This window comes from Podarcis cretensis (genome assembly GCF_951804945.1).
Source record: "Podarcis cretensis genome assembly, chromosome: 10".
NCBI classification, from domain to species: Eukaryota; Metazoa; Chordata; class Lepidosauria; order Squamata; family Lacertidae; genus Podarcis; species Podarcis cretensis.
The window spans coordinates 34,280,902-34,308,479 of NC_137179.1; the positions used below are offsets into that span (position 1 = coordinate 34,280,902).

The following is a 27,578-nucleotide window of genomic DNA, read 5'->3' on the forward strand; positions in this document are numbered from 1 at the left end:
ATTGTCTTGAGTACTTTTTAAAAAAACACAGAAACTGATGTGAGGGACTAAACTGGACTGGGGAAATTGACTGGAATAAATGAGAAAATGAGGGAAACTGAAATTGACATATGTGTCCCTCTCTACCTGATAGGCAAGCGCAATGTGCTGTTTTTGTCTTCTTGGACTTTTCTGTTTACTGTACAATGTTGGTAGCATATGCCTTGTGGATAAGGGCCCCATGGAAACATGCCACTTTCTTGGCAGGTTTTATTTCCTTCCACCTGCTGCGCTTTGCCCCCAAAGGTACTGACAGAACACAGTACCACATGTCAGGCTAAGACCTGAGAGACTAGAGCTCTGGCATGAAGTTTACTGGGTGACCTTTGGCCAGGCACTGCCTCTGAGTCTCACAGGGTTGCTGTGGAGCATAAATGAGCAGAGAGAACCAGGTACACCACCTTGAGCCCCTTGAAGAAAAAGGTGAGGCATAAATGCAGTAAATTAATAAATGCATCACTATGTACTGTGCTATTATTGGCCTTTTATTGTGGTGTGAAGGCACAGGAGAAAATCACTTCGAAGTAGCTAAGCAGGTCTAGGTTTGGTAACTGCCTGGACATGTGACTACCTGAGAATCACAGGGTTCCATGACAGAAGACAGGTGGGACAGGTGAGTATCTTCAACAGGAAGGGCCACAGCACACAGAAGGTCTTGGGTTCAACCCCCAAGATTGTTTGCTGTCTAAATTATTTCTGCTGGGTACACCACCACTTTGTAAAAGTACGGCTTATGACTGTTTAAATAAATACAATCGGTAAGAAAAATCAAGGAATACGTTTCCCCGTCTTGGAACAGATGACACACCCAGCCACACAGAGTTGCAAGTTCTACTGTTTATTTGGGATTTCAGCCTATAGATGAGTAGCAGGTGACTTTAGCAGTCATGGAAGGAGTTGACATCCCTCTGGGTGCAGATTCTTCTAGAGGGCCAGCCAGGGTTCCTCCTTGTTAGCACTCACGAACGATAATTTGTGGTGTCTTTCTACAAATGTAGGGGCTCTTGGTTTCACAATTTCTGCTGTCCCATGCAATGTAATCTATGCGGAAAGAAAAATAAGGCAGCTGAGATACCAGGGTGATTTGTGGGTTGCAGGATCTGTGCTCTCCTTGGTATGCAACCTCCCAGGGTTGTTTATTTTATGAATTACATGTTTATAGCTACCTGTCCACAAACATTCTCTGGACAACATACTGCAAAACAATATTAAACATGCAATATAGGTTATTAAAACTAATAATTAAAATATTAACTGTCTTCTGTCTTATTAGAAAAGTGTTGTTCACTCCACGGCCTTTTAAGGCTCATTCACACATTCATGTGGGATGACCACAGCCTTAAATATTTATTTTCTTTTGAAATAATATATACTGTATATTCCATCTCTGTATGAATTATCCAGGTTCACCTACAATGCACAAGAAAGAACACACGCGACGAACAAAAACATATAGGGGTTTTCTGTCTAATAAAATAAAGTCAAGAGCGATAACAGTATGAAATTCACTTGGGAGCAATCCTCCTCAAAGCTTGCCAAGGGGGGAACTGTCTTCAGTGCCCATCTGAAGCAATAGAACATCACTATGCAGGTCTTTTTTCCTATATGGAAAATGCATATGTCTGAAACAGCTGTCACAGATCAAAACCATGGGCAGAATTTCTGTATCCATCACCAGAAACACAATGTTTGACCTAGAGGAAGTTCACCAATTCGGCTCCTGAGATTTCAAATGCTAAGCATGAGTGGCTGACTCAGCCCCTTTTTTTCATCTTCACTGAGGGCTCCTCCAGAATGGGGGTTTTGTGTGGGTGTGTTCTGCAATATATCACTGATGCATGAGCAGTGCATTTATAGTGGACCATCCATGCGTCATTTTGCTTTATTAGTTGTTCTGCAATGCTTCCCTGGTGTTGCTGCACCATTGCCATTTGGAGGGGCCACTCTTGCACCACAGGGCAACAAAGGCAAGACAGCAATAACCTGGGACGTTTGAAGTATACAAAGCTACAGGATTTCAGCAGGAAGCTGCAGGACATGCACTGATTGGAAACCAAGCAGGATATCTGCCCCAAAACATTTCAGGCACAAAGAGTACTGAAAGCAAGTTTTCGTCAGACTGCCCTGTGCCATCACAAGCAGAAATAACCATGAATGTACTGTCTAGAAAGGCTGTCTGGAAAAGTCGTAAGTATTGCCTGAAGCACCACAGAAACCTGCCAAACTGGCTAAATTCAGGCTGCAGCAAGAATAAGAAACCACAGACAATGGGCACTTATGTGCACTTACCTTTTGAGCTGTGCTTTCCAGGCACAACTCTGTGTCCAAGCACTCTTTTCCCTGCCCTGGAGCATTCCCCACAAAAACCCGCTCTTTAAAGCTGAAGCACACCAAATGGCAATTGGATTTTCTGCGGAGTGCTGTTTGCTCCAATTTAGCAGTAGAGACACACAGCTTAAAATGCAGCCCTGTGTCTGGGAAGCGCAGAGGAAAGGTAAGTACGGATAAGCCCAATGTCCGCTCTTCAGCACTACTTCTAAGTTTCGAGAAGAGTTATTATCTGTTTACAGTTTTGCAAGCACATGATTACATCCTTAGGAGAAAGGCTAAAAGCAAAGCTGTAGATGTGATATGCAAAATGCAAACCTCTGTGCAACTGAGAATTTTGGGTTTTGATTTAAACATTTGCATTTCGAGAATTGCCAAATTTCTAGCCTCCTTGGTTGGAGGGGAATGCACAGACATACACAAGTGGCAGCACAGGATATTTAAGGTGACACAGTGGCAGCATCTTAAAAATGTGATTATGACTACCTGTGCTAACCACCTTGTTGACGTATATGCCACCTTTCCTGGCAGGCAAAAGTCTTTATTTTTATTTTTTATTTTTTTATATAAAATATTTATTTGTTTTTCCAAATACATAAAAAGACATACACCAAAAACAATATGCCGAATAAAAACAAAAAATCCAGTTTTCAGACTCATTTTTACAGAACCTTCTTTCTTGACCTCCTCACGCCTCCCTTTTTTGTGTTCCTCTTTGTCCAATCAGATACAGCAGATCCTTACCCTTCTTCAAAACTCATTTCTAATTATTATAATCACTTCTATTATGTCTCCAATCTTTCCTCCTTATAATTAAACACCTTTAACATATTATTTACTTTGACATAATATAACCTTATTTTTCCACCCTTTTTCTATTACATTTTTTGCATATTTTTTAACACTGTGCCATTGATGCCATATTATTTCATATCCAACATCATTTTAGCATTCATACACTTTACAATGTTTCTGCAGAGAGTTCTTGAACTTCTTCCAGTCCTCTTCCACCACTTCTTCTCCCAGGTCTCGGATTCTGCCAGTCATTTCTGCCAATTCCATATAGTCTATTACTTGCATCTGCCATTCCTCCAAGGTGGGCAAATCTTGTGTCTTCCAGTACTTTGCAATGAGTATTCTTGCTGCTGTTGTCGCATACATAAAAAATGTTCTATCTTTCTTTAGCACCAATTGGCCGACTATGCCCAAGAGAAAAGCCTCTGGTTTCTTAGGGAAGGTATATTTAAATACCTTTTTCAGTTCATTATATATCATCTCCCAGAAAGCCTTAATCTTCGGGCACGTCCACCAAAGATGAAAAAATGTACCCTCAGTTTCTTTATATTTCCAACACTTGTTATCAGGCAGGTGATAAATTTTTGCAAGCTTGACTGGGGTCATGTACCACCTATAAATCATTTTCATAATATTTTCTCTTAAGGCATTACATGCCGTAAACTTCATATCGGTGGTCCACAACTTTTCCCAGTCAGCAAACATAATGTTATAACCAATGTCCTGTGCCCATTTAATCATAGCTGATTTAACTGTTTCATCCTGAGTATTCCATTTCAACAGCAAGTTATACATTCTTGACAAATTCTTAGTTTTAGGTTCTAACAGTTCTATTTCCAATTTCGATTTTTCCACCTGGAAGCCCAATTTTCTGTCCGCATTATAGGCCTCTCTTATTTGATAATAGTGAAGCCAATCTCGCACTTTGTCTTTTAATTTCTCAAAACTCTGCAATTTCAATTTATCTCCTTCTTGTTCTAATATCTCCCAATATTTCAGCCAATTGGCCTCCATATTGAGTCTTTTCAGAGCCTTTGCCTCCATAGGTGACAACCACCTTGGGGTCTTACTTTCCAGTAAATCTTTATACCTTATCCAGACATTAAATAATGCTTTCCTGACAATATGATGCTTAAAGGCTTTGTGTGCTTTAACCTTGTCGTACCACAAATATGCATGCCATCCAAAAGCATTGTTAAAACCTTGCAAATCCAAAATGTCAGTATTCTCAAGAAGCAGACAATCCAACCAGCAGAAACCCGCTGATTCATAGTACAATTTAAAGTCAGGCAGGCAAAAGTCTTTAAGCCCATCAGGATTACCACTGGTTTGAGCTACAAAGCTGGCAGATTTGGGAAGTCAGGCCTCTACTGAACAGTTGCTAAGTGGCGTGGTGGTGATGTCCTTTATGTCACTTATGAATCCTAGGAAGCATCTCCAAGCAATTTCACAGTACAATTGCTGTACAGAACAGCAGGAGGTGAACAGCTACCTCACTTGCCGAAAGCATTTTCTCTGGAATCCTCTTCCCCCTTTGCTCTTGCTTTAACAACCTAGCAAGCACATGCCTGGAACCCTGGCTGGGGTGGATGTGGCAGAGGGAAGAGGCTGCAACAGAAGAGGAGTGTCTAGGTGTGCCAGCCACTTTTTTTGCTACAAACTGCATCCTTCCCACCTCTGACCCAAGCAGTGCTTTGCAGCTGTTTAGAGGAAACACCCATAAATCTCAGCTCTCAAAGTGTTAGAGCTGGAAGGTACACAAAAGCAGCCGTATTTTGCTCTTCTCCTTCCTGAATCCCTGTGTCCCCATCTGCCAAAGCACCTGCACACTTACTTGTGCCGTGGAGCAATAGCGCACAATGTTCATTCTTTCTGTCTGTGTCATCCAGCCAAGCATATAAGTTAAACCTGGTGGAATCAGTCCAATCCCATACGTTATCCTGCAGGTGGAAGGCAAGAAATGCAGTTAGTAAGGGAATCAACCATGTGGAATACTTTGGAGAATGCTCGTGGAATGGTGCGGAAACTTACCAAGGTTGCAGTCCTAGACCAGTCTGCCTGGGAATAAAATTGTGGTTGGGAATCTGTACCCCCCCCCAAAAAAAAATATGTTTTTGGGCTACATTCCCACCATCTCTGGCTATTAGCCATGCTTTCAGAAGCTTAGGAGTTGTAGTTCAGCAGCATTTGGAGGGTCAAAGATTTCCCACATCTGTGGTATGACTTCACTGAGTTTACGGCTAAGTAGGAGGTCCGCAATGTGATATGCCTTGTGTAAAGGGTTTAGGGGTTGCTTGTGCGTAAGCGCCAAACCGCTCCAAGCTGAGTAGTTGGCTAAAACTTTCCCTGACCGGACAGCCCTTACTTCGTGGCTGCCTTAATCACTGGCAGAATCCGTCAGTGGGCGTTTCCTGAACTTCTTCCAACATAAGAGCTCCTTGACAGAAAGTCTCCGCCTGGATTCCCTGCACGACAGCTTTCTGCGCAGAGTGGGCGTCCCCAGGGGAGGTCCTGAGCTCTCTCCACTGGTCTCGCTTGAAGCGTCCCTGCGCCTTCCCTCCGACTCCTCCTCCTTCCCTTCTTCCTCAGCGGAAGATCTCCCTCTTTCCCTGCTGGTTCCCTCCCCAGTGTCCGAGAGCCTCTCCACCAACCTGCGCTCCGATGGCAGTTCCCTGACACCTTGGTTGGGAGCCAATAAGCAACTTGGTCTTTTTCTTCAGATTCTGGGTAGTTTTGATGCAGGACATTGCATTCCCATCCTATCAGCTGATGGGCAGTGGGACTGCACCATGCTCAAGGCATTCAAACACCACCACCTTCAAATCTCTGCATTTCTCCTTCAAATTTCTGTGAAGGTTTGATGGAGAAGCACAGGTGCAGGATTCAACAGCCCTTTGTAAACATCCCTGTGTGCTGTGTTTACAAAGGGTTGTTTGAAAGCCCCACAGTTTGCTTTGAAGTCGTGCTCACTGGGGTTCAAACCAAATTCTCCTCCCTACTGACCTATGAAGTTCATTCAGTGATAAGAAATTTGTGGCATATACAGTGGTACCTCAGGTTACATGCACTTCAAGTTACATACGCTTCAGGTTACAGACTCCGCTAACCCAGAAATATTACCTCGGGTTAATAACTTTGCTTCAGGATGAGAACAGAAATCGTGCTCCGGCAGGGCAGCAGCAGCGGGAGGCCCCATTAGCTAAAGTGGTGCTTCAGGTTAAGAATGGACCTCCGGAATGAATTAAGTATTTAACCCGAGGTACCACTGTATTGTTGGACTCCAACACTCATCATCCCGAGCACTGGACATGCTGGCTGGGGTTAATGGGTGCCATGGACTGGTTGGATGCAGAGGAAGAATAAGAGGAACCAGCTGCGGAACCTCCAAGGGAAGAAGGCTCAGAGACAGGGGACTGGTGATGAGTGGTCAGAGGTAGTAGTAGGAGGAGGAGGTGTCAGAAGCTGAAGAGGTAACAGGGTTTAGTGATCAGGGAGAGTTTGTGGCAGAGAGAAGTCCAGAAGCTGCAGCAGAAACAGAAGCAGGAGAGGAGTGAGGCCAAGAGGCAGAGATGAGTCAGGCTGGTGAAGAAGCATGGGTGTCTCCCATGCCTGCAAAGGCAGACACCCAGCAGCAGTCTCAGATTGCTTGGGGAAAACCTGGGAGAGGAGGAGGGTTGGGCACCTGTGGGAAGCCTCCCTTCTTCGCAACTGCCTCATAACACCAAGTTGTACTGAATACGAGTTGTAGTGCTCATTAGGCCTGGCACTCCTGAGCAGATCCCGTTTCTTCAAATAAAGAGTTAAGTTCACTTAGTCTGTGTGATTTATTGATGGCTCGCTCCCAACAACGGGTGTTGAAGCCCAGCAACACCCAGAAGGCCACAGATTCCCCTTTCCTGGGTTAGATGGCGACTGGCTGGCTCAACATTAGAACCCGGGCCATCCTGCACCCAGTTTGACTCTCACTTCCACATTACAGCTAGTCCAATACAGTATGTGTTTCTCCCCAACCCTGAGAGCAAAAGTTCTTACCGATAAGGAATTATTGGAGAAGGCTTTCTAGTCAGAGAGTGGCATTTCCTGACAGATTGTGTTGATATTTGCCATCATGGAGATCTCCAGTGCATCAGTTCCACTTTTGAATTACTTGATCTTGTTTTTGATTTCCAAAATCCAGAGAGGAATTCAGAAGAGAAGAGTGTTGGAAACATCCCAAGACGTTAAGCACCAGGGAGCTCGCTGCACTCACCTTTTGAGGATCGTGGAGACCTATCCAAACATCTTTGTTGTCACTGAAGCCGGCAACAAATTTCGCAATTGCACAGACTTCTTCCTTGCTATGGAAAGAGACTAGGTCGGCACGATGTTCCTTTTGGCATTTCTCCTACACAAGGACACAAAGAATGCCATTCACTCTGTGGGTTGCACCAGCTTCTAGACACAGCCCCTAGCTGCTAACTTTGACTTTCTTTTTTAATCAAATCATCCTCTACCAAAACTGAACAAAGGTTTGCTAGCTGCAACAGCTAGAGCTCAGCTATCAACAGAGTCAGGTTTACCTTCTTTTTTCTTTCTTTCTTTTTATCATTTAAGTTGCCCCCGGTTGCAGTTTAGCCTTTGAGGGATAAGCCTTCCAGCCCTATGCAAACACTAGTGCCAAGTGCTCATAATCTAATACCAGTTTTGCCCTTGTTCCATTTTTCATCTTTTTTTACATTAAAACAATAATGCAGAAGAATGAAAGAGAAACAGATAAATGCTACTGTCAGGGAACTGCCATCGGAGCCAGAGGGAGAGGGAGGGCTCCAGAGGGATTACGGAGAGCGTCCCAGGAGGGAGAGAAGCAGCCCATCTTTTGGGGAAGGAAATCAGCGTAGCACCAGTGGAGAAGGGGGGCAGATGGGGGAATCGGCGAGGTGGCTCCATGACTCCTCGCCGGAGACCAGCAGGGAGAGCACGGATCCTCCGCTGCCCACACCCTCCCTGCGCAGAAGGCTTCCGCACAGGGAGAGTAGGCGGAGACTAGGCGTCAAAGAGCTTCTTTGCTGGAAGAAGTTCAAGAAACGCCCACTGACGGATTCTGCCAGCAACTGAGACAGCCACGGGTGAGTGGCTGTCCGGACAGAATAGGGTTCACCCAGGTAACTCAGCCAGGTGTGGCGACGACTTACGCACGAGCAACCCCTAGAACCATTACAGCTACCAAGGCTGAAAAGTCATGATTTTGTGCCTGGCAAAAACTTTCCTCTATAACCAGTCCTTTGGCCTTCAACTCTCTGTAGCCTTTTAGAAGTGGGCGGGATATTTTTCATGTATTTCTTTTTCCTCTTGGTTCTAATGTATCTATGTGGTGTTTTTTGATCTGGCTGGTTTGTTGGTTGGTTGTAAGTCACTTTGGGTTGCCCTGGGCAAGATAAAGCAACTAACAAATGTAATAAATAATAATGATAATTGTTCTTTATTATATTCATTACTACTTCTTCTGCCTTAAAATTACTGGATTAATATTGTGCATTAGGGATCTACTCTTTGGCAATACTACCATTTTGCTTTGAGTAAATAAACCGATAATCCAGCGTAGAGTAGGTTCACTCCTGACGCCCCACAACCCTGATACCAACCTCTGAAGTTCTGCATGCTCCCCACAGATTGTTGTGCCTTCTTATCTGAAACTCCTTGAGGAAAGGATTGACCTGAGGCACAGCAACCTTCTTTAAGGAAGTCTCCTTTCCACCCGCTCCCAGAACTCACGCAAGACTCTTACTTTTATTGTGTGTGTGTTTCTTGTGGCTGATTGTCTGCTCTCCCTGTGCAAAGGTCAGAGGGGGCAGGGTTTCTGTTGAGGCAGGTGATTAGCTGTGGGAGGAGCTTATCAGAGCTTGCAGGGCAGCAGCTGAAGAAGGAGCTAAAAAGGTTTTATTGTGTGTGTGTTTCTTGTGGCTGATTAGCTGCTCTCCCTGTGCAAAGGTTAGAGGGGGCAGGGTTTATCAGAGCTAATCAGAGCTTATCAGAGCTTATCAGAGCTTATCAGAGCTTGCAGGGCAGCGGCGCGCGCCTAGCGGCACGCGCAGTTTAATCCATCTCTTAGATTTAGGGGAGCTAGTGTCAAACGTTTCTTGGGGGAGACCTAGGGTTTTTTGGGGGGGAGTTATTTGTCCTGTCTGCATGCTTCTTATGATGGAGGACCACTGTAGCCACCCCCAATGACACGTTCTCAAGATGGAGAGTGAGGGAACAGCTGCAGTCACCTGCGGTTCCTGCACAATGTTTGCCATCTTGCCAAAGGTTGCAGGCAGCTTTACCTGCAGCAATTGCATGCTGACTGCCCTCTTAAAAGACAAAGTCCAGCAACTGGAGGAACATGTAGCTACGCTCCAAAGAATTAGAGAGCTGGAGCTCTTCTTGGAAGCAACAGAGCACACCGTCTCCACCAAGGAGGAGACAGGGGACTCCCCTGAGAAGGAGGCTAGTTCACCAACACAGGAGCCAGATATATGGAGAAACATGACTCAAAGAAGTAGGAAGCCCAGGGTTCGCTCTGATTGTTTAGAAATACACAATCGCTTTGAGGTCCTCTCCCCTAGCATGGAAGACGAAGAGCAGACTCCATTTGAGGATCTCTCCCTCATTACAGTCAATCAGGTATATGAAGACGAGCAGCAAAGTCAGTCCTCAGGGAATGTGCAGGCGACCTTGGAACGGACAGCTAATGGAAGAACCCCGACCAAACCTAAGACATGGCATGTAGTGGTGATAGGGGATTCTTTACTGAGGGGAACAGAAGCAGTGATCTGTGCACCTGACAAGATGTCTCAGGAAGTGTGCTGTCTCCCTGGGGCTAAGATCCAAGATGTAATTGAACGACTGCAAGGAATCATAAAACCCACTGACAAATACCCCTTCCTCTTGGTTCATGTGGGAACCAATGACACTGCAAGCAATAGCCTCCAGAAGATCAAAAGAGACTATGAGGCTCTGGGCAGGAAATTGAAGCAATTAAATGCACAAATTGTCATCTCATCTGTCCTCCCAGTTGAACGACATGGCCCAGGGAGAGAGAGAAAAATAGTGGAAGTGAACAGCTGGCTTCGCAAATGGTGTAAACAGGAACGGTTTGGATTCTTAGATCACGGACTGCAGTTTCTTGAAGATGGACTTCTGGCAAGCGATGGGCTGCACCTCACAACGGTTGGGAGGAATGTTTTTGCCAAAAATCTCAGAAACCTCATCAGGAGGGCTTTAAACTGACTAATGTGGGGGAGGGAGACAGTGCTCCTGAAGGTAGGAGTCTATCAATTGATGAAGATGATCATCCAAATGTCATAGACCAAATGGAGCAAACAGCAAGCAGACCTAGTGGTGGGAGGAAAAAATCCTTAAATAAGAGACACGGGGGAATGATTAATGGACTTCAATGTCTGTACACTAATGCGCAAAGCATGGGAAATAAACAAGATGAGCTTGAGCTCTTAGTACAGCAAACTAAATATGGCATAATAGGCATCACTGAAACCTGGTGGGATAAGTCCCATAACTGGAATGTAATAATGGAGGGATACAATCTATTTCAGAGAAACAGACCAGACAAGAAAGGAGGAGGAGTGGCGTTATATGTCAGGGATGTGTATACCTGTGAAGTGATCCAAGATTTAGAACCTCAAAGCCAAAGTGAGAGCATTTGGGTCAAAATTAAGGGAGAGAAGAATAACAGGGACCTCATTGTGGGCGTTTACTATAGATCCCCAAGCCAAACGGAGGACATAGATGATGCCTTCCTGGAACAGATGGCCAAGCATGCAAAAGGAAGGGAGATAGTAGTAATGGGGGACTTCAATTACCCGGATATTTGTTGGATGTCAAACTCAGCCAAGAGCATAAGGTCAAACAGATTCCTCACTGGCCTTGCAGACAACTTCGTTGTCCAGAAAGTGGGAGAAGCAACAAGAGGAACAGCCATTTTAGATCTGGTCCTAACCAATGTTGATGACCTGGTTAGTGGGGTAGAAGTGGAAGGATCATTAGGCGCGAGTGATCATGCTCTTCTGAAGTTTACTATACAGCGGAAAGGAGCAGCCAAGCATACTAGGACTCAATTTCTTGACTTTAAGAAAGCCGACGTCATAAAACTTAGGGAAGTGCTGGGTGAAATCCCATGGACAGTAATACTAAAAGGAAAGGGAGTTCATGATGGCTGGGAGTTTGTTAAGAGGGAGATAGTAAAAGCACAACTTCAGGCAAGACCAATGAGACGGAAACATGGAAGGTGCCTAAAGAAGCCAGGGTGGCTATCTAAAGAACTTTTAACTGAGTTAAGATTAAAAAAGGATGTGTACAAAAAATGGAAAAGGGGGGAAACCACCAAAGAGGAATTCAAACAAATAGCCAGCATGTGTAGACACAAAGTCAGAAAAGCTAAAGCACAGAGTGAACTCAGGCTTGCTAGAGAGGTTAAAAGCAACAAAAAAGGCTTTTATGGGTATGTTCGTAGCAAAAGGAAGAACAAAGAAACAGTGGGGTCACTCAGAGGAGAAGATGGTGAAATGCAAACAGGGGACACAGAAAGGGCTGAACTCCTCAATGCCTTCTTTGCCTCAGTCTTCTCCGATAAAGAAAACAATGCCCGACCTGAAGAATTTGGAGCAAATGATTCAGCAGAGGAAACACAGCCCAGAATAACTAAGGAGATAGTACAAGAATACTTGGCTAGTTTAGATGTATTCAAGTCTCCAGGGCCAGATGAACTGCATCCAAGAGTATTAAAAGAACTGGCAGATGTGATCTCAGAACCACTGGCAGTCATCTTTGAGAATTCCTGGAGAACAGGCGAAGTCCCGGCAGACTGGAGGAGGGCAAATGTTGTCCCTATTTTCAAAAAGGGGAAAAGAGAGGACCCAAATAATTACCACCCAGTCAGTCTGACATCAATACCAGGGAAGATTCTGGAGCAGATCATTAAGCAAACAGTCTGTGAGCACCTAGAAAGGAATGATGTGATCACCAATAGTCAGCATGGATTTCTGAAAAATAAGTCATGTCAGACTAACCTGATCTCGTTTTTTGACAGAATTACAAGCCTGGTAGATGAAGGGAACACAGTGGATGTAGCCTACCTTGATTTCAGCAAGGCATTTGACAAGGTGCCCCATGATATTCTTGTAAAGAAGCTGGTAAAATGCGGAATTGACTATGCTACCACTCAGTGGATTTGTAACTGGCTGACTGACCTAACCCAAAGGGTGCTCATCAATGGTTCCTCTTCATCCTGGAGAAGAGTGACTAGTGGGGTGCCACAGGGTTCTGTCTTGGGCCCCGTCTTATTCAACATCTTTATCAACAACTTGGATGATGGACTCAAGGGCATCCTGATCAAATATGCAGATGACACCAAACTGGGAGGGGTGGCTAACACCCCAGAGGACAGGATCACACTTCAAAATGACCTTGACAGATTAGAGAACTGGGCCAAAACAAACAAGACGAATTTTAACAGGGAGAAATGTAAAGTATTGCACTTGGGCAAAAAAAATGAGAGGCACAAATACAAGATGGGTGACACCTGGCTTGAGAGCAGTATATGTGAAAAGGATCTAGGAGTCTTGGTTGACCACAAACTTGACATGAGCCAACAATGTGAGGCGGCAGCTAAAAAAGCCAATGCAATTCTGGGCTGCATCAATAGGAGTATAGCATCTAGATCAAGGGAAGTAATAGTGCCACTGTATTCTGCTCTGGTCAGACCTCACCTGGAGTACTGTGTCCAGTTCTGGGCACCACAGTTCAAGAAGGACACTGACAAACTGGAACGTGTCCAGAGGAGGGCAACCAAAATGGTCAAAGGCCTGGAAACGATGCCTTATGAGGAACGGCTAAGGGAGCTGGGCATGTTTAGCCTGGAGAAGAGGAGGTTAAGGGGTGATATGATAGCCATGTTCAAATATATAAAAGGATGTCACATAGAGGAGGGAGAAAGGTTGTTTTCTGCTGCTCCAGAGAAGCGGACACGGAGCAATGGTTCCAAACTACAAGAAAGAAGATTCCACCTAAACATTAGGAAGAACTTCCTGACAGTAAGAGCTGTTCGACAGTGGAATTTGCTGCCAAGGAGTGTGGTGGAGTCTCCTTCTTTGGAGGTCTTTAAGCAGAGGCTTGACAACCATATGTCAGGAGTGCTCTGATGGTGTTTCCTGCTTGGCAGGGGGTTGGACTCGATGTCCCTTGTGGTCTCTTCCAACTCTATGATTCTATGATTCTATGATAAGACCATGCAACGCAAGCAAGTGAGGTCTTGTGGGATTTGGGGGCCAACACCAGCCTTCCCGCATTGTGTGGAGCCAGCCACACTGTGCCACAAAGTGATTCCTGTCACACAGGGAGTGCGCCAAACCATGAGCTCCATCAATGGCCACCGGCCTCGGTATAGACAGGCCCAATTGCAGCACCTTCCTGTCCAGTCTCTATTTTCACAGAGAGGAAAGGGATGATGACTCCTCAAATGTACAGCTAATACAATGATAAACCATCTCTCACACTAGCCTGTGCAAAGGTCACAGGTTCCTCGAAGTAGCCATAACAGTTTCCTTCATGCTTCAACCAGTTCTCTGGGCAAGTGAATCCTGCAAGGAGCAGCAGAGTTATTAGATAATATTGCAGTGTCCATTGACCACAAACAATAAAAATCTGATTGACTGGCTAAGAGAGACTCCTAGAGCTGTAGCACAGGTTATTATTCTCTTACTATGGGAATAGGCTTGAACACACATGCACTCCTCTCTCCTTTTATTGCATTACCATAAAAAAAAATGTTTTCCAAAGGAGTTGGGAAGATTTAGTCACACTCAGGAACATGACTCAATATTTTCCCATTTTTTTAATTTTTTTTTTAAATAATTTTTATTAACTGGCCAATCACATCAAATTAAATCACATCATATAAATTCCGAATTACAAAGCCAAATTTTTAAATTTTGTTGGGGGAACCCATACTTCAAGATCCAAAGGGGAATTCAGATCATCTTCTTATTACTGCGTTAATGTCCAAATCAGTCCCAATCAGTCCAAACAAAGTTCATAATTCTATCCAGTCTTATCTTGGTGTTGCCACATCATATCTTGTTCGTATAATTTCTCTTTTTCCTTTACGATCTCTTCTGTTAGTCTCCTTAAGCCGATAGCAAGTGTAATAATCCTGTGTGGATTTCCCATTCCTCCACTAAGTCCAGATGGTTTCCATATATCTCCTTCGTAGATAACATCACTTTATCCATCATAAATTTTGGCATTTGTCGCTCTTAAGTCCCACCGAGGAGTTGATTCACGATATGTAAACAACTCTATTTCTCTCTTTCTCCTCCCAGACCCAAGAGCTCCCACAATGCCTCACAAAATGGCGAACGGCATTTTTTCCTGACTGCGTCACTCCAAAACTCTTAGCTTTCCAGCTTCATCTTGAAACATTGCTTTGGATTGAAAGTTTATCTCCACACAGCCTTAAATCCACAGCTTAAGTCCTTAATTTCTGACTCATTAGGGGAGGGGGATTCTTGTTAAATCACATAAAAAGGTAGAGGCAGGTTTTTCCCCCCCTCCCCTGTCAGGGAACTGCCATCGGAAGAACAGGTGGGGGAAGGGCTCCAGGAGGATAGAAGAGATTCAGCAGCAGAAGAGGGAACCAGTAGGGGGGGAGCAGGAGCTTCCAGGGACAGGAAGTCGGAGGGGAGGCTCTGGGACACTTCCAGTGAGAACAGTGAGGAGGTATCAAGGCCCCCTTTAGCGACCCCCACCCCTCGCCGGAAGCTGTCACGCAGGGAATCTAGGAGACGCGTTTCCGTCAAGCAGCTTTTATGCTGGAAACGTTTCCGCAAGCGCCCACTGTCGGATCCTACCAGTGACTGACGGAGCCATGTCCAAGGGCTCCGCTCAAGGCAGAGCTTTGCTACGTTAAGCAAACTCCGAGGGACTAACCCTTTTACACACAAGTAGCTCATTGTCCCATCACAGCAATCCGACAGTCCCTGAAAGCGCTTGTGCAAGGAGAGGCATCATGAGCAACCCAACCGGAGCCGGCGAAGGGGAAGCAGCTGCAGCCGTTCCAAACCTGGAAGAAAGGTACAGGATGTTGGAGATGCAGTTAGCCCTGCAAACGGCTAGGCTTGAGGAGAGGAGGGCTCACGATGCAGAGAAGGGAAAGGCCACCCAAGTCTCAAGGAAGGTGCCGGGACTGGTGCAGAAATTTGGGGGTGATCCCAGGAACTATCAAGCCTTTAGGACAGAAATGCAATATGCCCTTAATCTGCAGTTTGATGATTTTCCTGATGAGGAATCGAGGGTGGGGTATGTGATTGGCCATCTAGAAAAAGGGGTGAGAGACTGGGTGAGGCCCCTGATGGCAGCCAATAACGAGGTCCTAAAGGACACAAGGAAGTTTTTTCGCGCCATGGATCTGATGTTCTCCAGTGAGATTGAGCAGGGAGTGGCGCGCAGACAGCTAATGGCGTGTAAGCAAGGGAACCGATCTGTCCGTGAGTACTGGACTGAGTTCACCATGTTGATCCATAAATTAAGTTGGGATTTGTCTGCGGAACCGATACAAATGCTGTTCGAAGAAGGATTATCTTCGGCAGTAAAAGATGAACTTTCCCGGGCGCCCAGGGCAGAGTCTATGGACCATTTGACTAAATCCGCGCTGGCCATAGGAGCACGCCAGGAGGCCAGAGCCCTGGAGAAGCGGGAAGGGAAAGAGGAGCGTTGGAGGGATTTCCGCATTCCGGAGATTCCAGAGCAGCCTTCCCAGCCAGCAGAGCCGATGGAAATCGGAACAGCGCGCGCGCGCGCAGTTTCAAACCCCAGCGAAGGGCGGAAGAAGGAGGGGAAAGGCGCCAAGAAATGTTTTCTCTGCCAACAGCCAGGTCACTTTGCCAGGGTTTGTCCGCAAAGAAAGGAATGGCAAGGAATGGCGGGAGCTGTTGGGGAGGAGGAGGAGGGACCTAAGGAGTCAGTAAAAGCCAACGCCTGGCTGGAACCATCAGGGCACAGCAGCCAGGCCAAGGATCAGTGAATGTGCCCACGCCGGAACCGCCAAGACCAGCGCTAGTAATAGAGGTGTTGTTAGAGCTGGCAAACGGACACCCTCTAAAGGTTAAGGCACTATTAGACTCAGGCAGCTCCTGCAACTTTATGAGTAAGGAGTTTGCAGCTGCACACCAGATACAAACCATCCCTTTAAAAAATCCCCTGCAGGTGACCACGATTGATGGGAGGGCGCTGTTGGGAGGAGAAGTTAACCAGCAGACTGTCCCCATGACAATGAGGGTGGCAAGACACACGGAACTGATAGCGTTTAATATAGCCACTTTGGGAGGAGCGCCCATCATTTTGGGGATGAGCTGGCTAGCGCTGCATCATCCGCTTGTGGGATGGCATCAGAGAGTGGTTTCCTTTGGGTCAGCACATTGTATGGGACACTGCACGGAAAAGGGGGGCCAAGTAGGTACCCAGGCCACGTTAGCAAAGATAGAAGCAACGGATCAAGGTAGGGTACCACGACAATATGCAGATTTTGCCAACGTCTTCAGCGAAAGGGAAGCAGATAAACTACCCCCGCACAGACCCTTTGACTGCCAAATCAACTTACTCCCAGGAGCACAATTGCCAGTGGGCAAGGTGTATGCAATGTCAGACAGGGAGATGCAGGAGTTAAGGGAGTTTATTGACAAAAACCTCAAGCGTGGGTTCATCAGAGAGTCACGAGCGGTGGGGGGTAGCCCAGTGTTCTTTGTGGACAAAAAAAATTCAGACAAACCAAGATTGGTTGTGGACTTCCGGGCCCTAAACGCAGTGTCCGAACCCGTGACTTTCCCTATGCCCAGAATTGATGACATTCTGACCCGGGTGAGAAAAGGGAAAATTTTTACCAAGCTGGACCTGAGGGGGGCGTATAACCTGATACGTATGAGAAAGGGAGATGAGTGGAAAACCACTATGTTCACCCCCTTGGGGGCCTTTGAGTACTGCGTTATGCCTTTCGGCCTCCAGGGGGGTCGGCAGTATTTCAATCATTCATGAATCACGTCCTAGGACCATTGCTTTACAAGAACTGCGCTGCGTTCTTAGATGATGTACTGGTGTACTCAGAGGATGAAGAGCAACATGTGCGAGATGTACGAGAGGTACTGAGCAAACTGCAAGAAAACCAGCTGTGGGTAAAACTGGAGAAGTGTCAGTTTCACACCAGAGAGGTGGAATTCCTAGGGTACCGGTTGTCAGACAAGGGGCTGGCCATGGATCCTAGCAAGGTGCAAGCGGTACTGGAATGGAGGCCACCGAAAACTAAGAAAGATGTGCAAAGGTTTTTGGGGTTCGGAAACTTCTATCGGAAGTTCATCAAGAACTTTGCCCACTTAACGGCCCCCATCACGGATTGTCTCAGCAGTAAGAAGAAATTTGTCTGGACAGAAGAAGCGCAGCGAGCATTCGAAAGTTTAAAGAGGGCGTTTGCTTCGGAGGAACAACTCTTACACGTGGATCTGCAGCAGCCGATGAGAATGGAAACCGACGCATCTGACAGAGCGGTGGGCGCCGTACTCCTACAGCCGGGACAAGATACGTCAGAATGGAGACCGTGTGCCTTCTTCTCGAGGAAATTGAACAAATCCGAGAGGAACTATACCGTGTACGACAGGGAATTACTCGCCATCCATGAAGCGTTCAAGAGATGGCGACACCTGTTGATTGGGGCGCAACACAAGGTTCAAGTGCGGACAGACCACAAAAATCTAGAATACTGGAGGACAGCCCGAGTACTGAACCAGAGACAAGTAAGATGGGCGCAAGAGTTCTCCAAGTTCAATTTCGAAATTCGCTACGTGCCAGGGGCAGAGAATGTCAGAGCGGACGCTCTCTCCAGAAAACCTGAGTACTTAGAGGGGGAAGGAGCGGCGGAAGAAAGACATATCATCTCTGAGGACCACGGGGTTTGTGGGGCGGCATTGGTGGGGCAAAGAGAACTGGTAGAGGGTATTGAGAACGATGAATATGCCCAAGAAAAGCTTAGGGAACTCAGGGAGACAGGTGAGAACACAGGGGGGTTTGAGGAAAAGAACGGAAAACTATATTACAAAGGGGCACTCTACATACCAGATGGGGAACTAAGAGGGCGGGTGCTCAAACAGTTGCATGACAGCCCCACGGCGGGGCACTTCGGACAGCACAAGACCATGTGGTTGGTTACCAGGGAGTTTTGGTGGCCCAAGGTGAGGGAAGACGTGCGGGAGTATGTCAGGGGATGCGACAGGTGCCAAAGAGCAAAGGGAGAGAGGTTGGCGCCAGCAGGGTTATTAGAACCTTTACCCACCCCAGAAAGGCCATGGGAGATGGTATCCATAGATTTTATGACCGATCTACCGAGATCCAAAGGGAAAACCGCGGTCATGGTGGTAGTAGATCTACTAACTAAGATGTGCCACTTTATAGCTTGTTCACATGCAGTCACAGCGGAAGAAACCGCAAGGTTGTTTGTAAAGCATATTTTCAGGTTGCATGGCGCCCCCTTGAGGGTTTTGAGCGACAGGGGGAAACAATTTACTTCCAGGTTCTGGAGGAAACTAATGAGCTTGTTGCATGTGGAGGTAAGTTTTTCCACCGCCAGGCACCCAGAAACAAATGGGCAAGCAGAAAGGGCAAACGGGGTTTTGCAACAATATCTGAGGTGTTATGTAAAAGACAGAGAAACTGATTGGGTAGATAAGTTACCTCTGGCAGAATTTGCCTACAACAACGCGGAAAACGTGTCCACAGGGATGAGTCCCTTTCTGGCCAATTATGGGTGTCACCCTCGAGCATTCCCAGGAGAAGGAGGGGAGCACTGGAGTGTACCAGCGGCGGAACGCTTTGTGGAAGAAATGGAAGCAATCCACCGGCAGCTCCAACTCAACTTGGAGAAAGCCAAAGAAGCATATAAGAAACAAGCAGACAGAAATAGGAGGGAAGGTGAAACCATAAGGGAGGGAGACAGGGTGTGGCTATCCACCCAAGGACTGCCGTTTAAGGGAGGGTGTAAGAAATTGAGACCCAAACGGTTGGGACCCTTTGAGGTCATACAACAGGTGAACCCAGTAGCCTTCAAACTCAGATTGCCCAGTCACATGAAATTGCACCCCGTATTTCACAGATCATTACTGTCACCGTACCGAGAAGGACGGGAGTGGGGGGAACGTGAGAGGGGGGTCACCCAAACACCTGTCATTGAAGAGAGAGAACGCAACATGGAAGTGGCAGGAAACATTGATTCCAGGTGGAAGGGGAATCGGGTGGAATACTTGGTAGAATGGGAGGGGGAGGAAGAGTCAGAAAACACGTGGGTGCCGGCGGAAGAAGTCCACGACGAGGTTCTGATAGAAACGTTCCATCAGCGTTTCCCTAGAAAACCGCAGCCGGTGGAGCGATTTAGGAGGGAATACTTCGGAACCACTGATGAGGAAGGGGTGTTTGAAGGGTTCCCAGAGTCAGGGAGTGAGGAGGTAGCATACTCCGACGAAGAAGAGGAAGACGGGGAAGGAAATGGAAGGCAGTGGCTAGAAATGTTTGAATCCTCTGAGGACGAGGAGAGTTCCTTCCGAGGCTTTCCAGCCTCACCGCCTGTAGAAGGGGAGGCGGGAGGGGATAGAGGGGGGCCTGGAGGGGAGGTGGATGTCAGGGAACTGCCATCGGAAGAACAGGTGGGGGAAGGGCTCCAGGAGGATAGAAGAGATTCAGCAGCAGAAGAGGGAACCAGTAGGGGGGGAGCAGGAGCTTCCAGGGACAGGAAGTCGGAGGGGAGGCTCTGGGACACTTCCAGTGAGAACAGTGAGGAGGTATCAAGGCCCCCTTTAGCGACCCCCACCCCTCGCCGGAAGCTGTCACGCAGGGAATCTAGGAGACGCGTTTCCGTCAAGCAGCTTTTATGCTGGAAACGTTTCCGCAAGCGCCCACTGTCGGATCCTACCAGTGACTGACGGAGCCATGTCCAAGGGCTCCGCTCAAGGCAGAGCTTTGCTACGTTAACCAAACTCCGAGGGACTAACCCTTTTACGCACAAGTAGCTCATTGTCCCATCACATCCCCCCTCAGTCATTACCGTATCTTGACGTTCTTCTCGTATTTTATTGTTGTCTTGTTATCAGAGATCTCTTCTGTCAGCAGTATTTACTCCCCTTTTTCCTTGATGTATGTGCAATTAATCATGTCCAAATTATTTCTTTTAAAGATCATTGCAACCAGCGGCGCGAATCGGGGACGGCGTCAAGGAGTGCCGAAAATCCCACAGGAGGGCTTTGTGCCTAGTGCCCCCACCCCCACAAATTCGGGGGTGGTATAGGGCACAGCAGGCAAGGGCCGTCCCCCCCATAATCCTGGGGGGGTTAAGGAGGCTAATTACCCCCATCATAGCCTCCAAATTACCTTGTGTTGGTCGGAGAGATGTTATTGTCAGCCATCTTCTGATGCGCCACCTAGTGGCCCCCCCAATATTTTCCCATTTTAATGGTGTGTTAGGGGACCAGGATGGCTTAGGATGTTTCGGATCCACATTGCTTACCAGAATGCCCCCTTCCCAGCCCTTCTGAAGCCATAGAGCCAGTGCCAGTAAGGCCAGCGCTTTGAAAGAGCCAGTGGCAGAGAGAGTAAGGGAGGTTTTGGCATCAGATCTAGCACTCTGATGTTAGAGCTCTGTTTCACATTTCAGAAGGGAAGATCCCATCTATCCTTTCCCCTTGGGACACCTTCCCAGTGGCCATTTAGGCAGGAATGGCTGGTTGGTCCTTTGCCCCCACCAAGAGCTCATGGCTGAGGTTTCCTGTGATGCCCTGGAAGGCTCCCTTCCTTCCCTCCACCCCCAACTGCTTTTGGAAGTAAAATACACTTCAGCTAGTCAGGGGAGAGCAGAGAAAGACTCTGCGGTAGTTCAGATTTGGAGAGATGCCGAGAGTGCTGTGAATTGCTACGTACGTGTGGGCTGATGAGCCTCTGAAAGAGAGCCAATTTGGTACAGTGGTTAGAGTATCAGAGTAGGACCTGGCAGACCAGAGTTCAAAACCCCACTCAGCATGAAGCTGACTGGGTGACTTTGGACCAGACACTGAGTCTCAGCCTTACCTACCTCACAGGATTAAATGAGGAGAACCATGTATGCCACGTTGAGCTCCTTGGAGAAACAGGTGGGAGTAAATGCAATAAACAAATAAATGGAATCTTGCTGTTGGTGGAATCACTGAAAAGGAGAGAAGAAAAGGGGGAAATTGATGCCCAAGCTCAGAAACATACCTTCTTGGAAAGTGAGCGTTGGCAGAGGAGTCATAAGCAGCAGGCAGAGATAAAATGCCACAGATATGGAGGTTCTTCTTAAAAGCATGGGGTCCTCCTCAATGGCTTTGTAAAGAAAATTCAGAAGAGAAATCGTTGGGAAAACACTCTCTTCTTGATATCCCGCCTTTCACTCCCTTTAAGGAGTCTGAAAGCAGCTAACATTCTCCTTTCCCTTCCTCCCCCACAACAAACACTCTGTGAGGTGGGTGGGGCTGAGAGACTTCAGAGAAGTGTGACTGGCCCAAAGTCACCCAGCAGCTGATCCTCCACATGGGGTTTTCTAACAATCAGTGATTTGGCTCGCCCACATCGCATGATCAACATGTTCCTTTGCTGTGCACATCAAATTCACAACAGAGGCCATCTACTCACCCACATGGAGCCATGGGTGTGCGAGAACTTGCACTTCACAGAGTGAGAGGAACTCATATCTCCCCGGGATTGTAATGGTCACATACTGGCCCTGCATCCCTGCACAGGTGAAGGACATGGTTTCCCCACGCCCCATGCTGTTGATTGTAGCGCACCTGCAAAGCAACTAGAGCATTAATCAATGGCTTGACCCCAGCGGAGATATGGCACATGGAAGTATGGGAACCCCACCAATATTTAGGTGAAAAGAACTAAAAAATATCAGCAAGAGACACAGAACATTTTGCTCAATCATTTCTTTGCAGTTAAACTTCCTAAGAGGAGCCTTGCTGGACCAGATCAAAGGGCTATCTACTCCAGCATCCTGTTCTCGCAATGGCCAACCAGTTGCCTATGGAAAGCCACAACACAAGCAGAACATGAGTGTAGCAGCACTCCCCTGACCATACTCCCCAACATACTGTCTCTGATGCTGCTTGCAATATACAGTCTTCATTGCTAGTAGCAATTGAAAGCCTTATCCTCCATGAATTTATTGAATCCCCTTTCAAAGTCATCTGTGACAGTGGTCATCACTACATATTGTGATCGAGATGCCATAGTTCAACTATGCAGAAGTGTAGACAATTCTACAGCACGTTCTGCAGCAGGGGTAGCTAATGTGGTACCTCCCAGCTGTCACTGGACTGTAACTTCTATAGTCTTGATTGCCGATGATGCTTGCCAGGGCTAATGGGAGTTGGAGTCCGTAGTATCTGGAGGGGACCATGCTAGATGCCCTTGCTCTAGAATACTTACTCTGTTAATACAGCAGGTCTATCTTACTCTGTATGTCATTCATACACATATTATTCATACACACCAGGAATCCATATTCAGCACTTGCCTATAGCCGCATTATGCAGGGAGAGACTAGCTGCGATGAGGAAGCTGATGCTTTGGGATGTTTAGATTCCTAGAATCATAGCTGGAAGGGACCTCAAGTCAACCCCCTGCAATGCAGGAATATCAACTAAAGCATCCCTGACAGATGGCCGTCCAACTTTGCTTAAAAACCTCCGAGGAAGGAGAGTCCACAAGCTCTTGGTTTGTTCACTATCTAGATGATATGTTCACCATTACTAGACTTCTCACCGAAAACCCCCAGGAAGCTTCCATACAATGACAGCATCCTCCAAAATATCTTTCGGAAACTACCAGTTTCATGGATTACAGTCAACAGGATCAGTCCTCATGATGAGTGAGGCTGAACAATTTATTTTAATACTGATCATATGCCTATCCGGCTTTCCAGGCACAGTTGGCTCTCAAAGTGGCTTACAATTAAAATCTGTACTAAGGTCTGATATAATTAGGGATATTGTGTATGTATGGGACACAATTTGTCTTCTTTGGGTCCTGGCAGTTGGCAACATAGTCCAAGCTTCCAGGCTCGTCCCTCCAAAGGGAGAGGACAGAAGATACAGATGGACTACAAGAGTGGCTGATGCAATAGATGTTAAAATCCAGCAGCAACCTCTCCATTTATTTAACTGAGAGGGTTAGGATGTTCATGTTTTAGTAGTACATTTTTTTCAGATTGAGTCCTGCCAACATCACCATTTCTTTATTGGCAATTGTGATTTTTTTTATATGAAAAAAATAATGCTTATTTCGTTTCTTTTTTATGTAAGCTGTCTGCACTTAAATCACTGAGCAATGGTGATGAGAATATACAAAATGGATCTGCAATAAATATATGAATGAATTATAAGTGCTAGTCTTATTATTAAAGTTGGGGGCCCATCAATCAGTGGGTGAGCAAATGCCTTGAATTCTCACGTCCTAAATTCATTCACCAGCATCTCCAGTTGAAGCGGGGATGGGGCATCCATGGCCCTCCAGATTGGTTGGACTCCAACTCCTATCAACACAAACCACTTCCAATGGCCAAGGGTGGATGAGCTCAGCAGCTTCCCTTGAGTTAAAGGATATCAGGAAGTAGCGCTGAGTGACTTTAAAGAACTCACATTGCAGAAATTGCTTAAAAGTGGCTGAATCATGCCCAAACTGGCACCCACATTTACAAGACTACAATACCAGCAACATTCCTTCCCAACTAGCAGTATGCAATGGTCTACTTACCAGAAGTGTTAACTTGTTCTCCTGGTGTGAGTGGCTTGTTCTTCTCCAGCTCATGGCCGGCTGCCAAAGAAATTTATAATAAAAAGAAATAAAAGGCTTAGCTGAGCTTTATCTGCTGCTGTAATTCATTCAGCACAGTCAAAGTGTAGAAGTAAATTCTTACCATGTGGGTGTTTTCCCAACCCTGCAAAGCAGATTTGAAGGAGGTGTGGTTCACAGGGGAGGAGAGGGGGGAAAGTTTTAGAAAATATTGTGCTGGGTTTGGAATTGATTATAATGATGTAACTGTCATGGCTTCCTCTACAGAATTGTGGGGGAAATTACTTTAATGAAAGATTCCCTCATATAACGCTACAGTTCCCAGGGAACTCTGGCATGGCAGAATCATAGCATTGGGAGGAACCTCAAAGGTAATCTGCTTCAACACCTTCTCAGTGAAGAAAATCTGCTACTACAGCATCCAGAATGACCATTAATGAATGTCAACATTATAGACATTGTGTTTCTCCTGTATATTAGGCTGGGTGCAGACCATCCATTTAAAGGACATACCTTCCTGTAAAGAATCTTGGGAACTGTAATTTACCTCTCACAGAGCCACAGTTCCCAGCACCCTTTTATAAAGTACAGATCCCAGGAATTTTGGGGGGTGGGGGGGAAGCATGCAGTTAAATGTGCTTTAAGTACATGGGATATATGCAGCCTCAGTCTGTTTGCACATAAACAGATACCAATCTCTTTCCTACTTACCACTGGAATCTATCTTTTGACCAAACACCTGGACTTCACAAAGCGTGAGGTATCCGCCCCTTGGTAGGGTAATTGTAACAAACTGCCCTTTTGACGCTTCGCAGTAAAAACTGCATGTTTCCCCAGCATCCAAAGAATTTATTATAGCACATCTAGAAAAGAGAAGAAAACATCAAGAAACAGTACTAAACAATAATTGAAGAACTTTATCAGAAAGGTGACATCACTTGAAAATTTCAGGAAAGAACAAATATTTGCTATGTTTGGGGAACTCAAATAGCGTATTTTTCGCTCTATAGGACACACTTTTCCCCCTTCAAAAATGAAGGGGAAATGTCTGTGCGTCCTATGGAGCGAAGATGCCATAGGCCCGCGACCCTCTCCCGGCTGGAGAGGTGACGCACGGCTATGGCAGGAGCCTCGAGTGGCGTGTCACCTGTCCAGCCGGGAGAGAGCGCGCGGGGCTAAAGAAGCACCCCGGGACCCTCTCCCGGCTGGAGAGGTGACGCGTGGCTATGGCAGCAGCCTCTCCGCTGCGCCTTTCCGCTGCTCCCTGACCTGCTCTTTGGGGCTGGTGGTGGGCTTCCCCGCACCTTAAACGGCACCTTGTTTTAGAGCGGGAAAACAAGAGGGGGAAAAAGCTCCCCCTCTCTGCGCAGCACCTCCTGCCGCTTCGCTGAAGGGGCGCTGGGCAGAGAGGGGGAGATTTTTTTTCTTCTTGTTCTCCCCCCTCTAAAACAAGGTGCGTCCTATTGTCCAGTGTGTCCTATGGTGCGAAAAATACGGTAGCTAGGGATCTGTCTGAAACTTTTCCACTACATTCTTCTCCCTGTGCCGTAATCCTGTAAAGCAGGAATGCCACAGGATGTTGCAAAAACAGAAGTGGAAATGGCCAATGTTCACAAATTCACTCCATGTGCGGAACAGAAATCGATCCAGTGAATACGATCAGCGTTTGCTGTTTTGGCTCCTTTCAGTCCACAGACAATATATAATTGATTACAAACCCCCACCCCCCCAATTTGCACTGCATTTTCTTTACATTTAAATGAGTGGGGAGGCATCATAGGACATTGTAACTTATATAATTTATGTACGGAATTACATAAATTATGTAATTTTCCCACAGCGGACAGCAAAACGAAATAATGTAGCTTTTGGCAGATAGTGAACTGCAGTGGAATGGAAACAGTTCTGGATGTGATGAAAACAGGGCAGAACAGATTATTGTACCTCATGACATCTCAGTGTGTAAGACAGAATAAGGAACCTGTGGCCCTCCAAATAATTGTTGAATTCCCAAATCGCAATCGTAACCAACGTGGACAATGACTAAGGATGATGAGAGTGGTACTACAGTAACACGTGGAGGACCGCAGCTTCCCCTTCCCTGACTACAAAGCATCCGATCTATATACCATACCTAGGATTTGTGGTGCCTCCTCTCTCTGTCTTCCCGATTGGTGATGCTTACATGGACTACTTGATACTGCGCCTGCAAGTCTACCGTCCACCATGGATTACTTTCATAATCTGTGTGGGTGCAGGATCCCTCTGTAAATATACCTACTAAAGACCCATCAATGGCATTCATAGCTCCTCCTAGTGGGTTGTAGGTGCTGGATTGTAAAGCTTCTCCGGTGAGGGCCACATTGGAGACTGAAAGAGAGTGGGGGGAAGTTTCCATTTTATTGCCAGAGGTGTGGATTAGCTCTCGTTCCTTAGTATGAAAGCTTACAGTGCACTTTAGTGGCACTAAAAACCCCACCGAAAACAAAGGATTAGTTACGACTAATTCAAGTTCCATTGTCAATTAAACTAACCCCTGAGCAGACATAGTTAGAATTGCCCTGAGAGTCCTATCAAATTCAATGCAGTTTACTCTGAGGTAAATAAGTTAGGAGTGCTTCTATTAGTGCCTATAATTATGAATTGTCACTGAAAAGTTAGCTGTGGTCCATACTGAAAAGAGCCCCAGGGGGCAGAAGCTGGTGGGAAACAGTAGTTTCCAATGAAGAGGGCACATCGAGTACTTCAGGAATTTATCTTCGCTTGGATTAACTACTGTTAAGAAATATTTCTTAACGTAAACAGGGACCCTGATCTAAAGGCAGGCAGTCACATAGGAAGCCCTATTGAAATTAACAGGATAGCAATGAACTTGTCCTTTTCATTTCCAGCAGGAAGTAAGACAGCCTTCTCTGGGTTGGTTGGTTGTTTTTTAAGATTTTATTTTAAATTATTGAATAAAACAGTAACATGAGAACTACTAGAATACAAATCAAGTAAGCAGAATACAGAGCCCTCTCTTAATAGTAATTCTTAGCCCTAACCCCCCCCCCCACAGAGGACTGTAGTTCCTTCCAGCTCTCACCAGGAATCCTTCATTTCTCCTCCCAGCCTCTCACCTGGGAGACCGACATTTCCTGTCTCTCACCCAGGCATCTACCATTTACCACCCCCATGAGACTACAATCACTGGACATTAATAAAGGCCCCAGTCATTGCACTCGAAAGAAAGAAAGAACAAAAAGAAGAGAAACAAAGAAGAGAAACAGAAAAAAGAAAGCAAGGGACAATACAAAGAAAGACCAGTGAAGAAAAATAGAGGGAAGGAAAGACACCCAGTTCTTGGTAACACACCCTCCAGTGCAGGTCGGGAAGGCAGGATGGTCAAAAGCAGCAGCGAAAGGCAGTATTTCACGGTCCTTCTTGGAACCATCATGTCCTCTTTCTTGTAGGATCTGTAAAAAGAGGCTGGCCAGGCTCAGGAGAGAACACTTCCCAAGAGAAGCGCTCTTGATTTGAGTGCCCCAAACAGAATTGGAACGAGG

General features: G+C 46.3%; 1 protein-coding gene across 5 annotated transcripts; it reads right to left on the minus strand.

Moving 5' to 3' along the window:
• Positions 1-857: 857 nt before the first annotated feature.
• On the minus strand, positions 858-27,578 carry LOC307225444 (struthiocalcin-1-like). 5 transcript variants are annotated; one of them, XM_079993259.1, is made up of 9 exons: positions 27,388-27,578; positions 24,745-24,896; positions 23,995-24,054; positions 21,871-22,036; positions 21,457-21,561; positions 13,690-13,775; positions 7,412-7,546; positions 4,997-5,102; positions 858-1,080 (listed from the first exon to the last, which is right to left on the minus strand). In XM_079993259.1, the coding sequence occupies exons 3-9, from the start codon at positions 24,046-24,048 to the stop codon at positions 992-994; spliced, it is 741 nt and encodes a 246-aa protein (XP_079849385.1). In that variant the 5' UTR covers positions 24,049-24,054; positions 24,745-24,896; positions 27,388-27,578; the 3' UTR covers positions 858-991. The 5 variants fall into 5 exon arrangements, with proteins under 5 accessions (XP_079849385.1, XP_079849386.1, XP_079849384.1 ...); XM_079993260.1 differs by lacking the exon at positions 27,388-27,578 and adding an exon at positions 26,168-26,196 and having other exon boundaries at positions 21,871-22,025; XM_079993258.1 differs by lacking the exon at positions 27,388-27,578 and adding an exon at positions 26,168-26,196.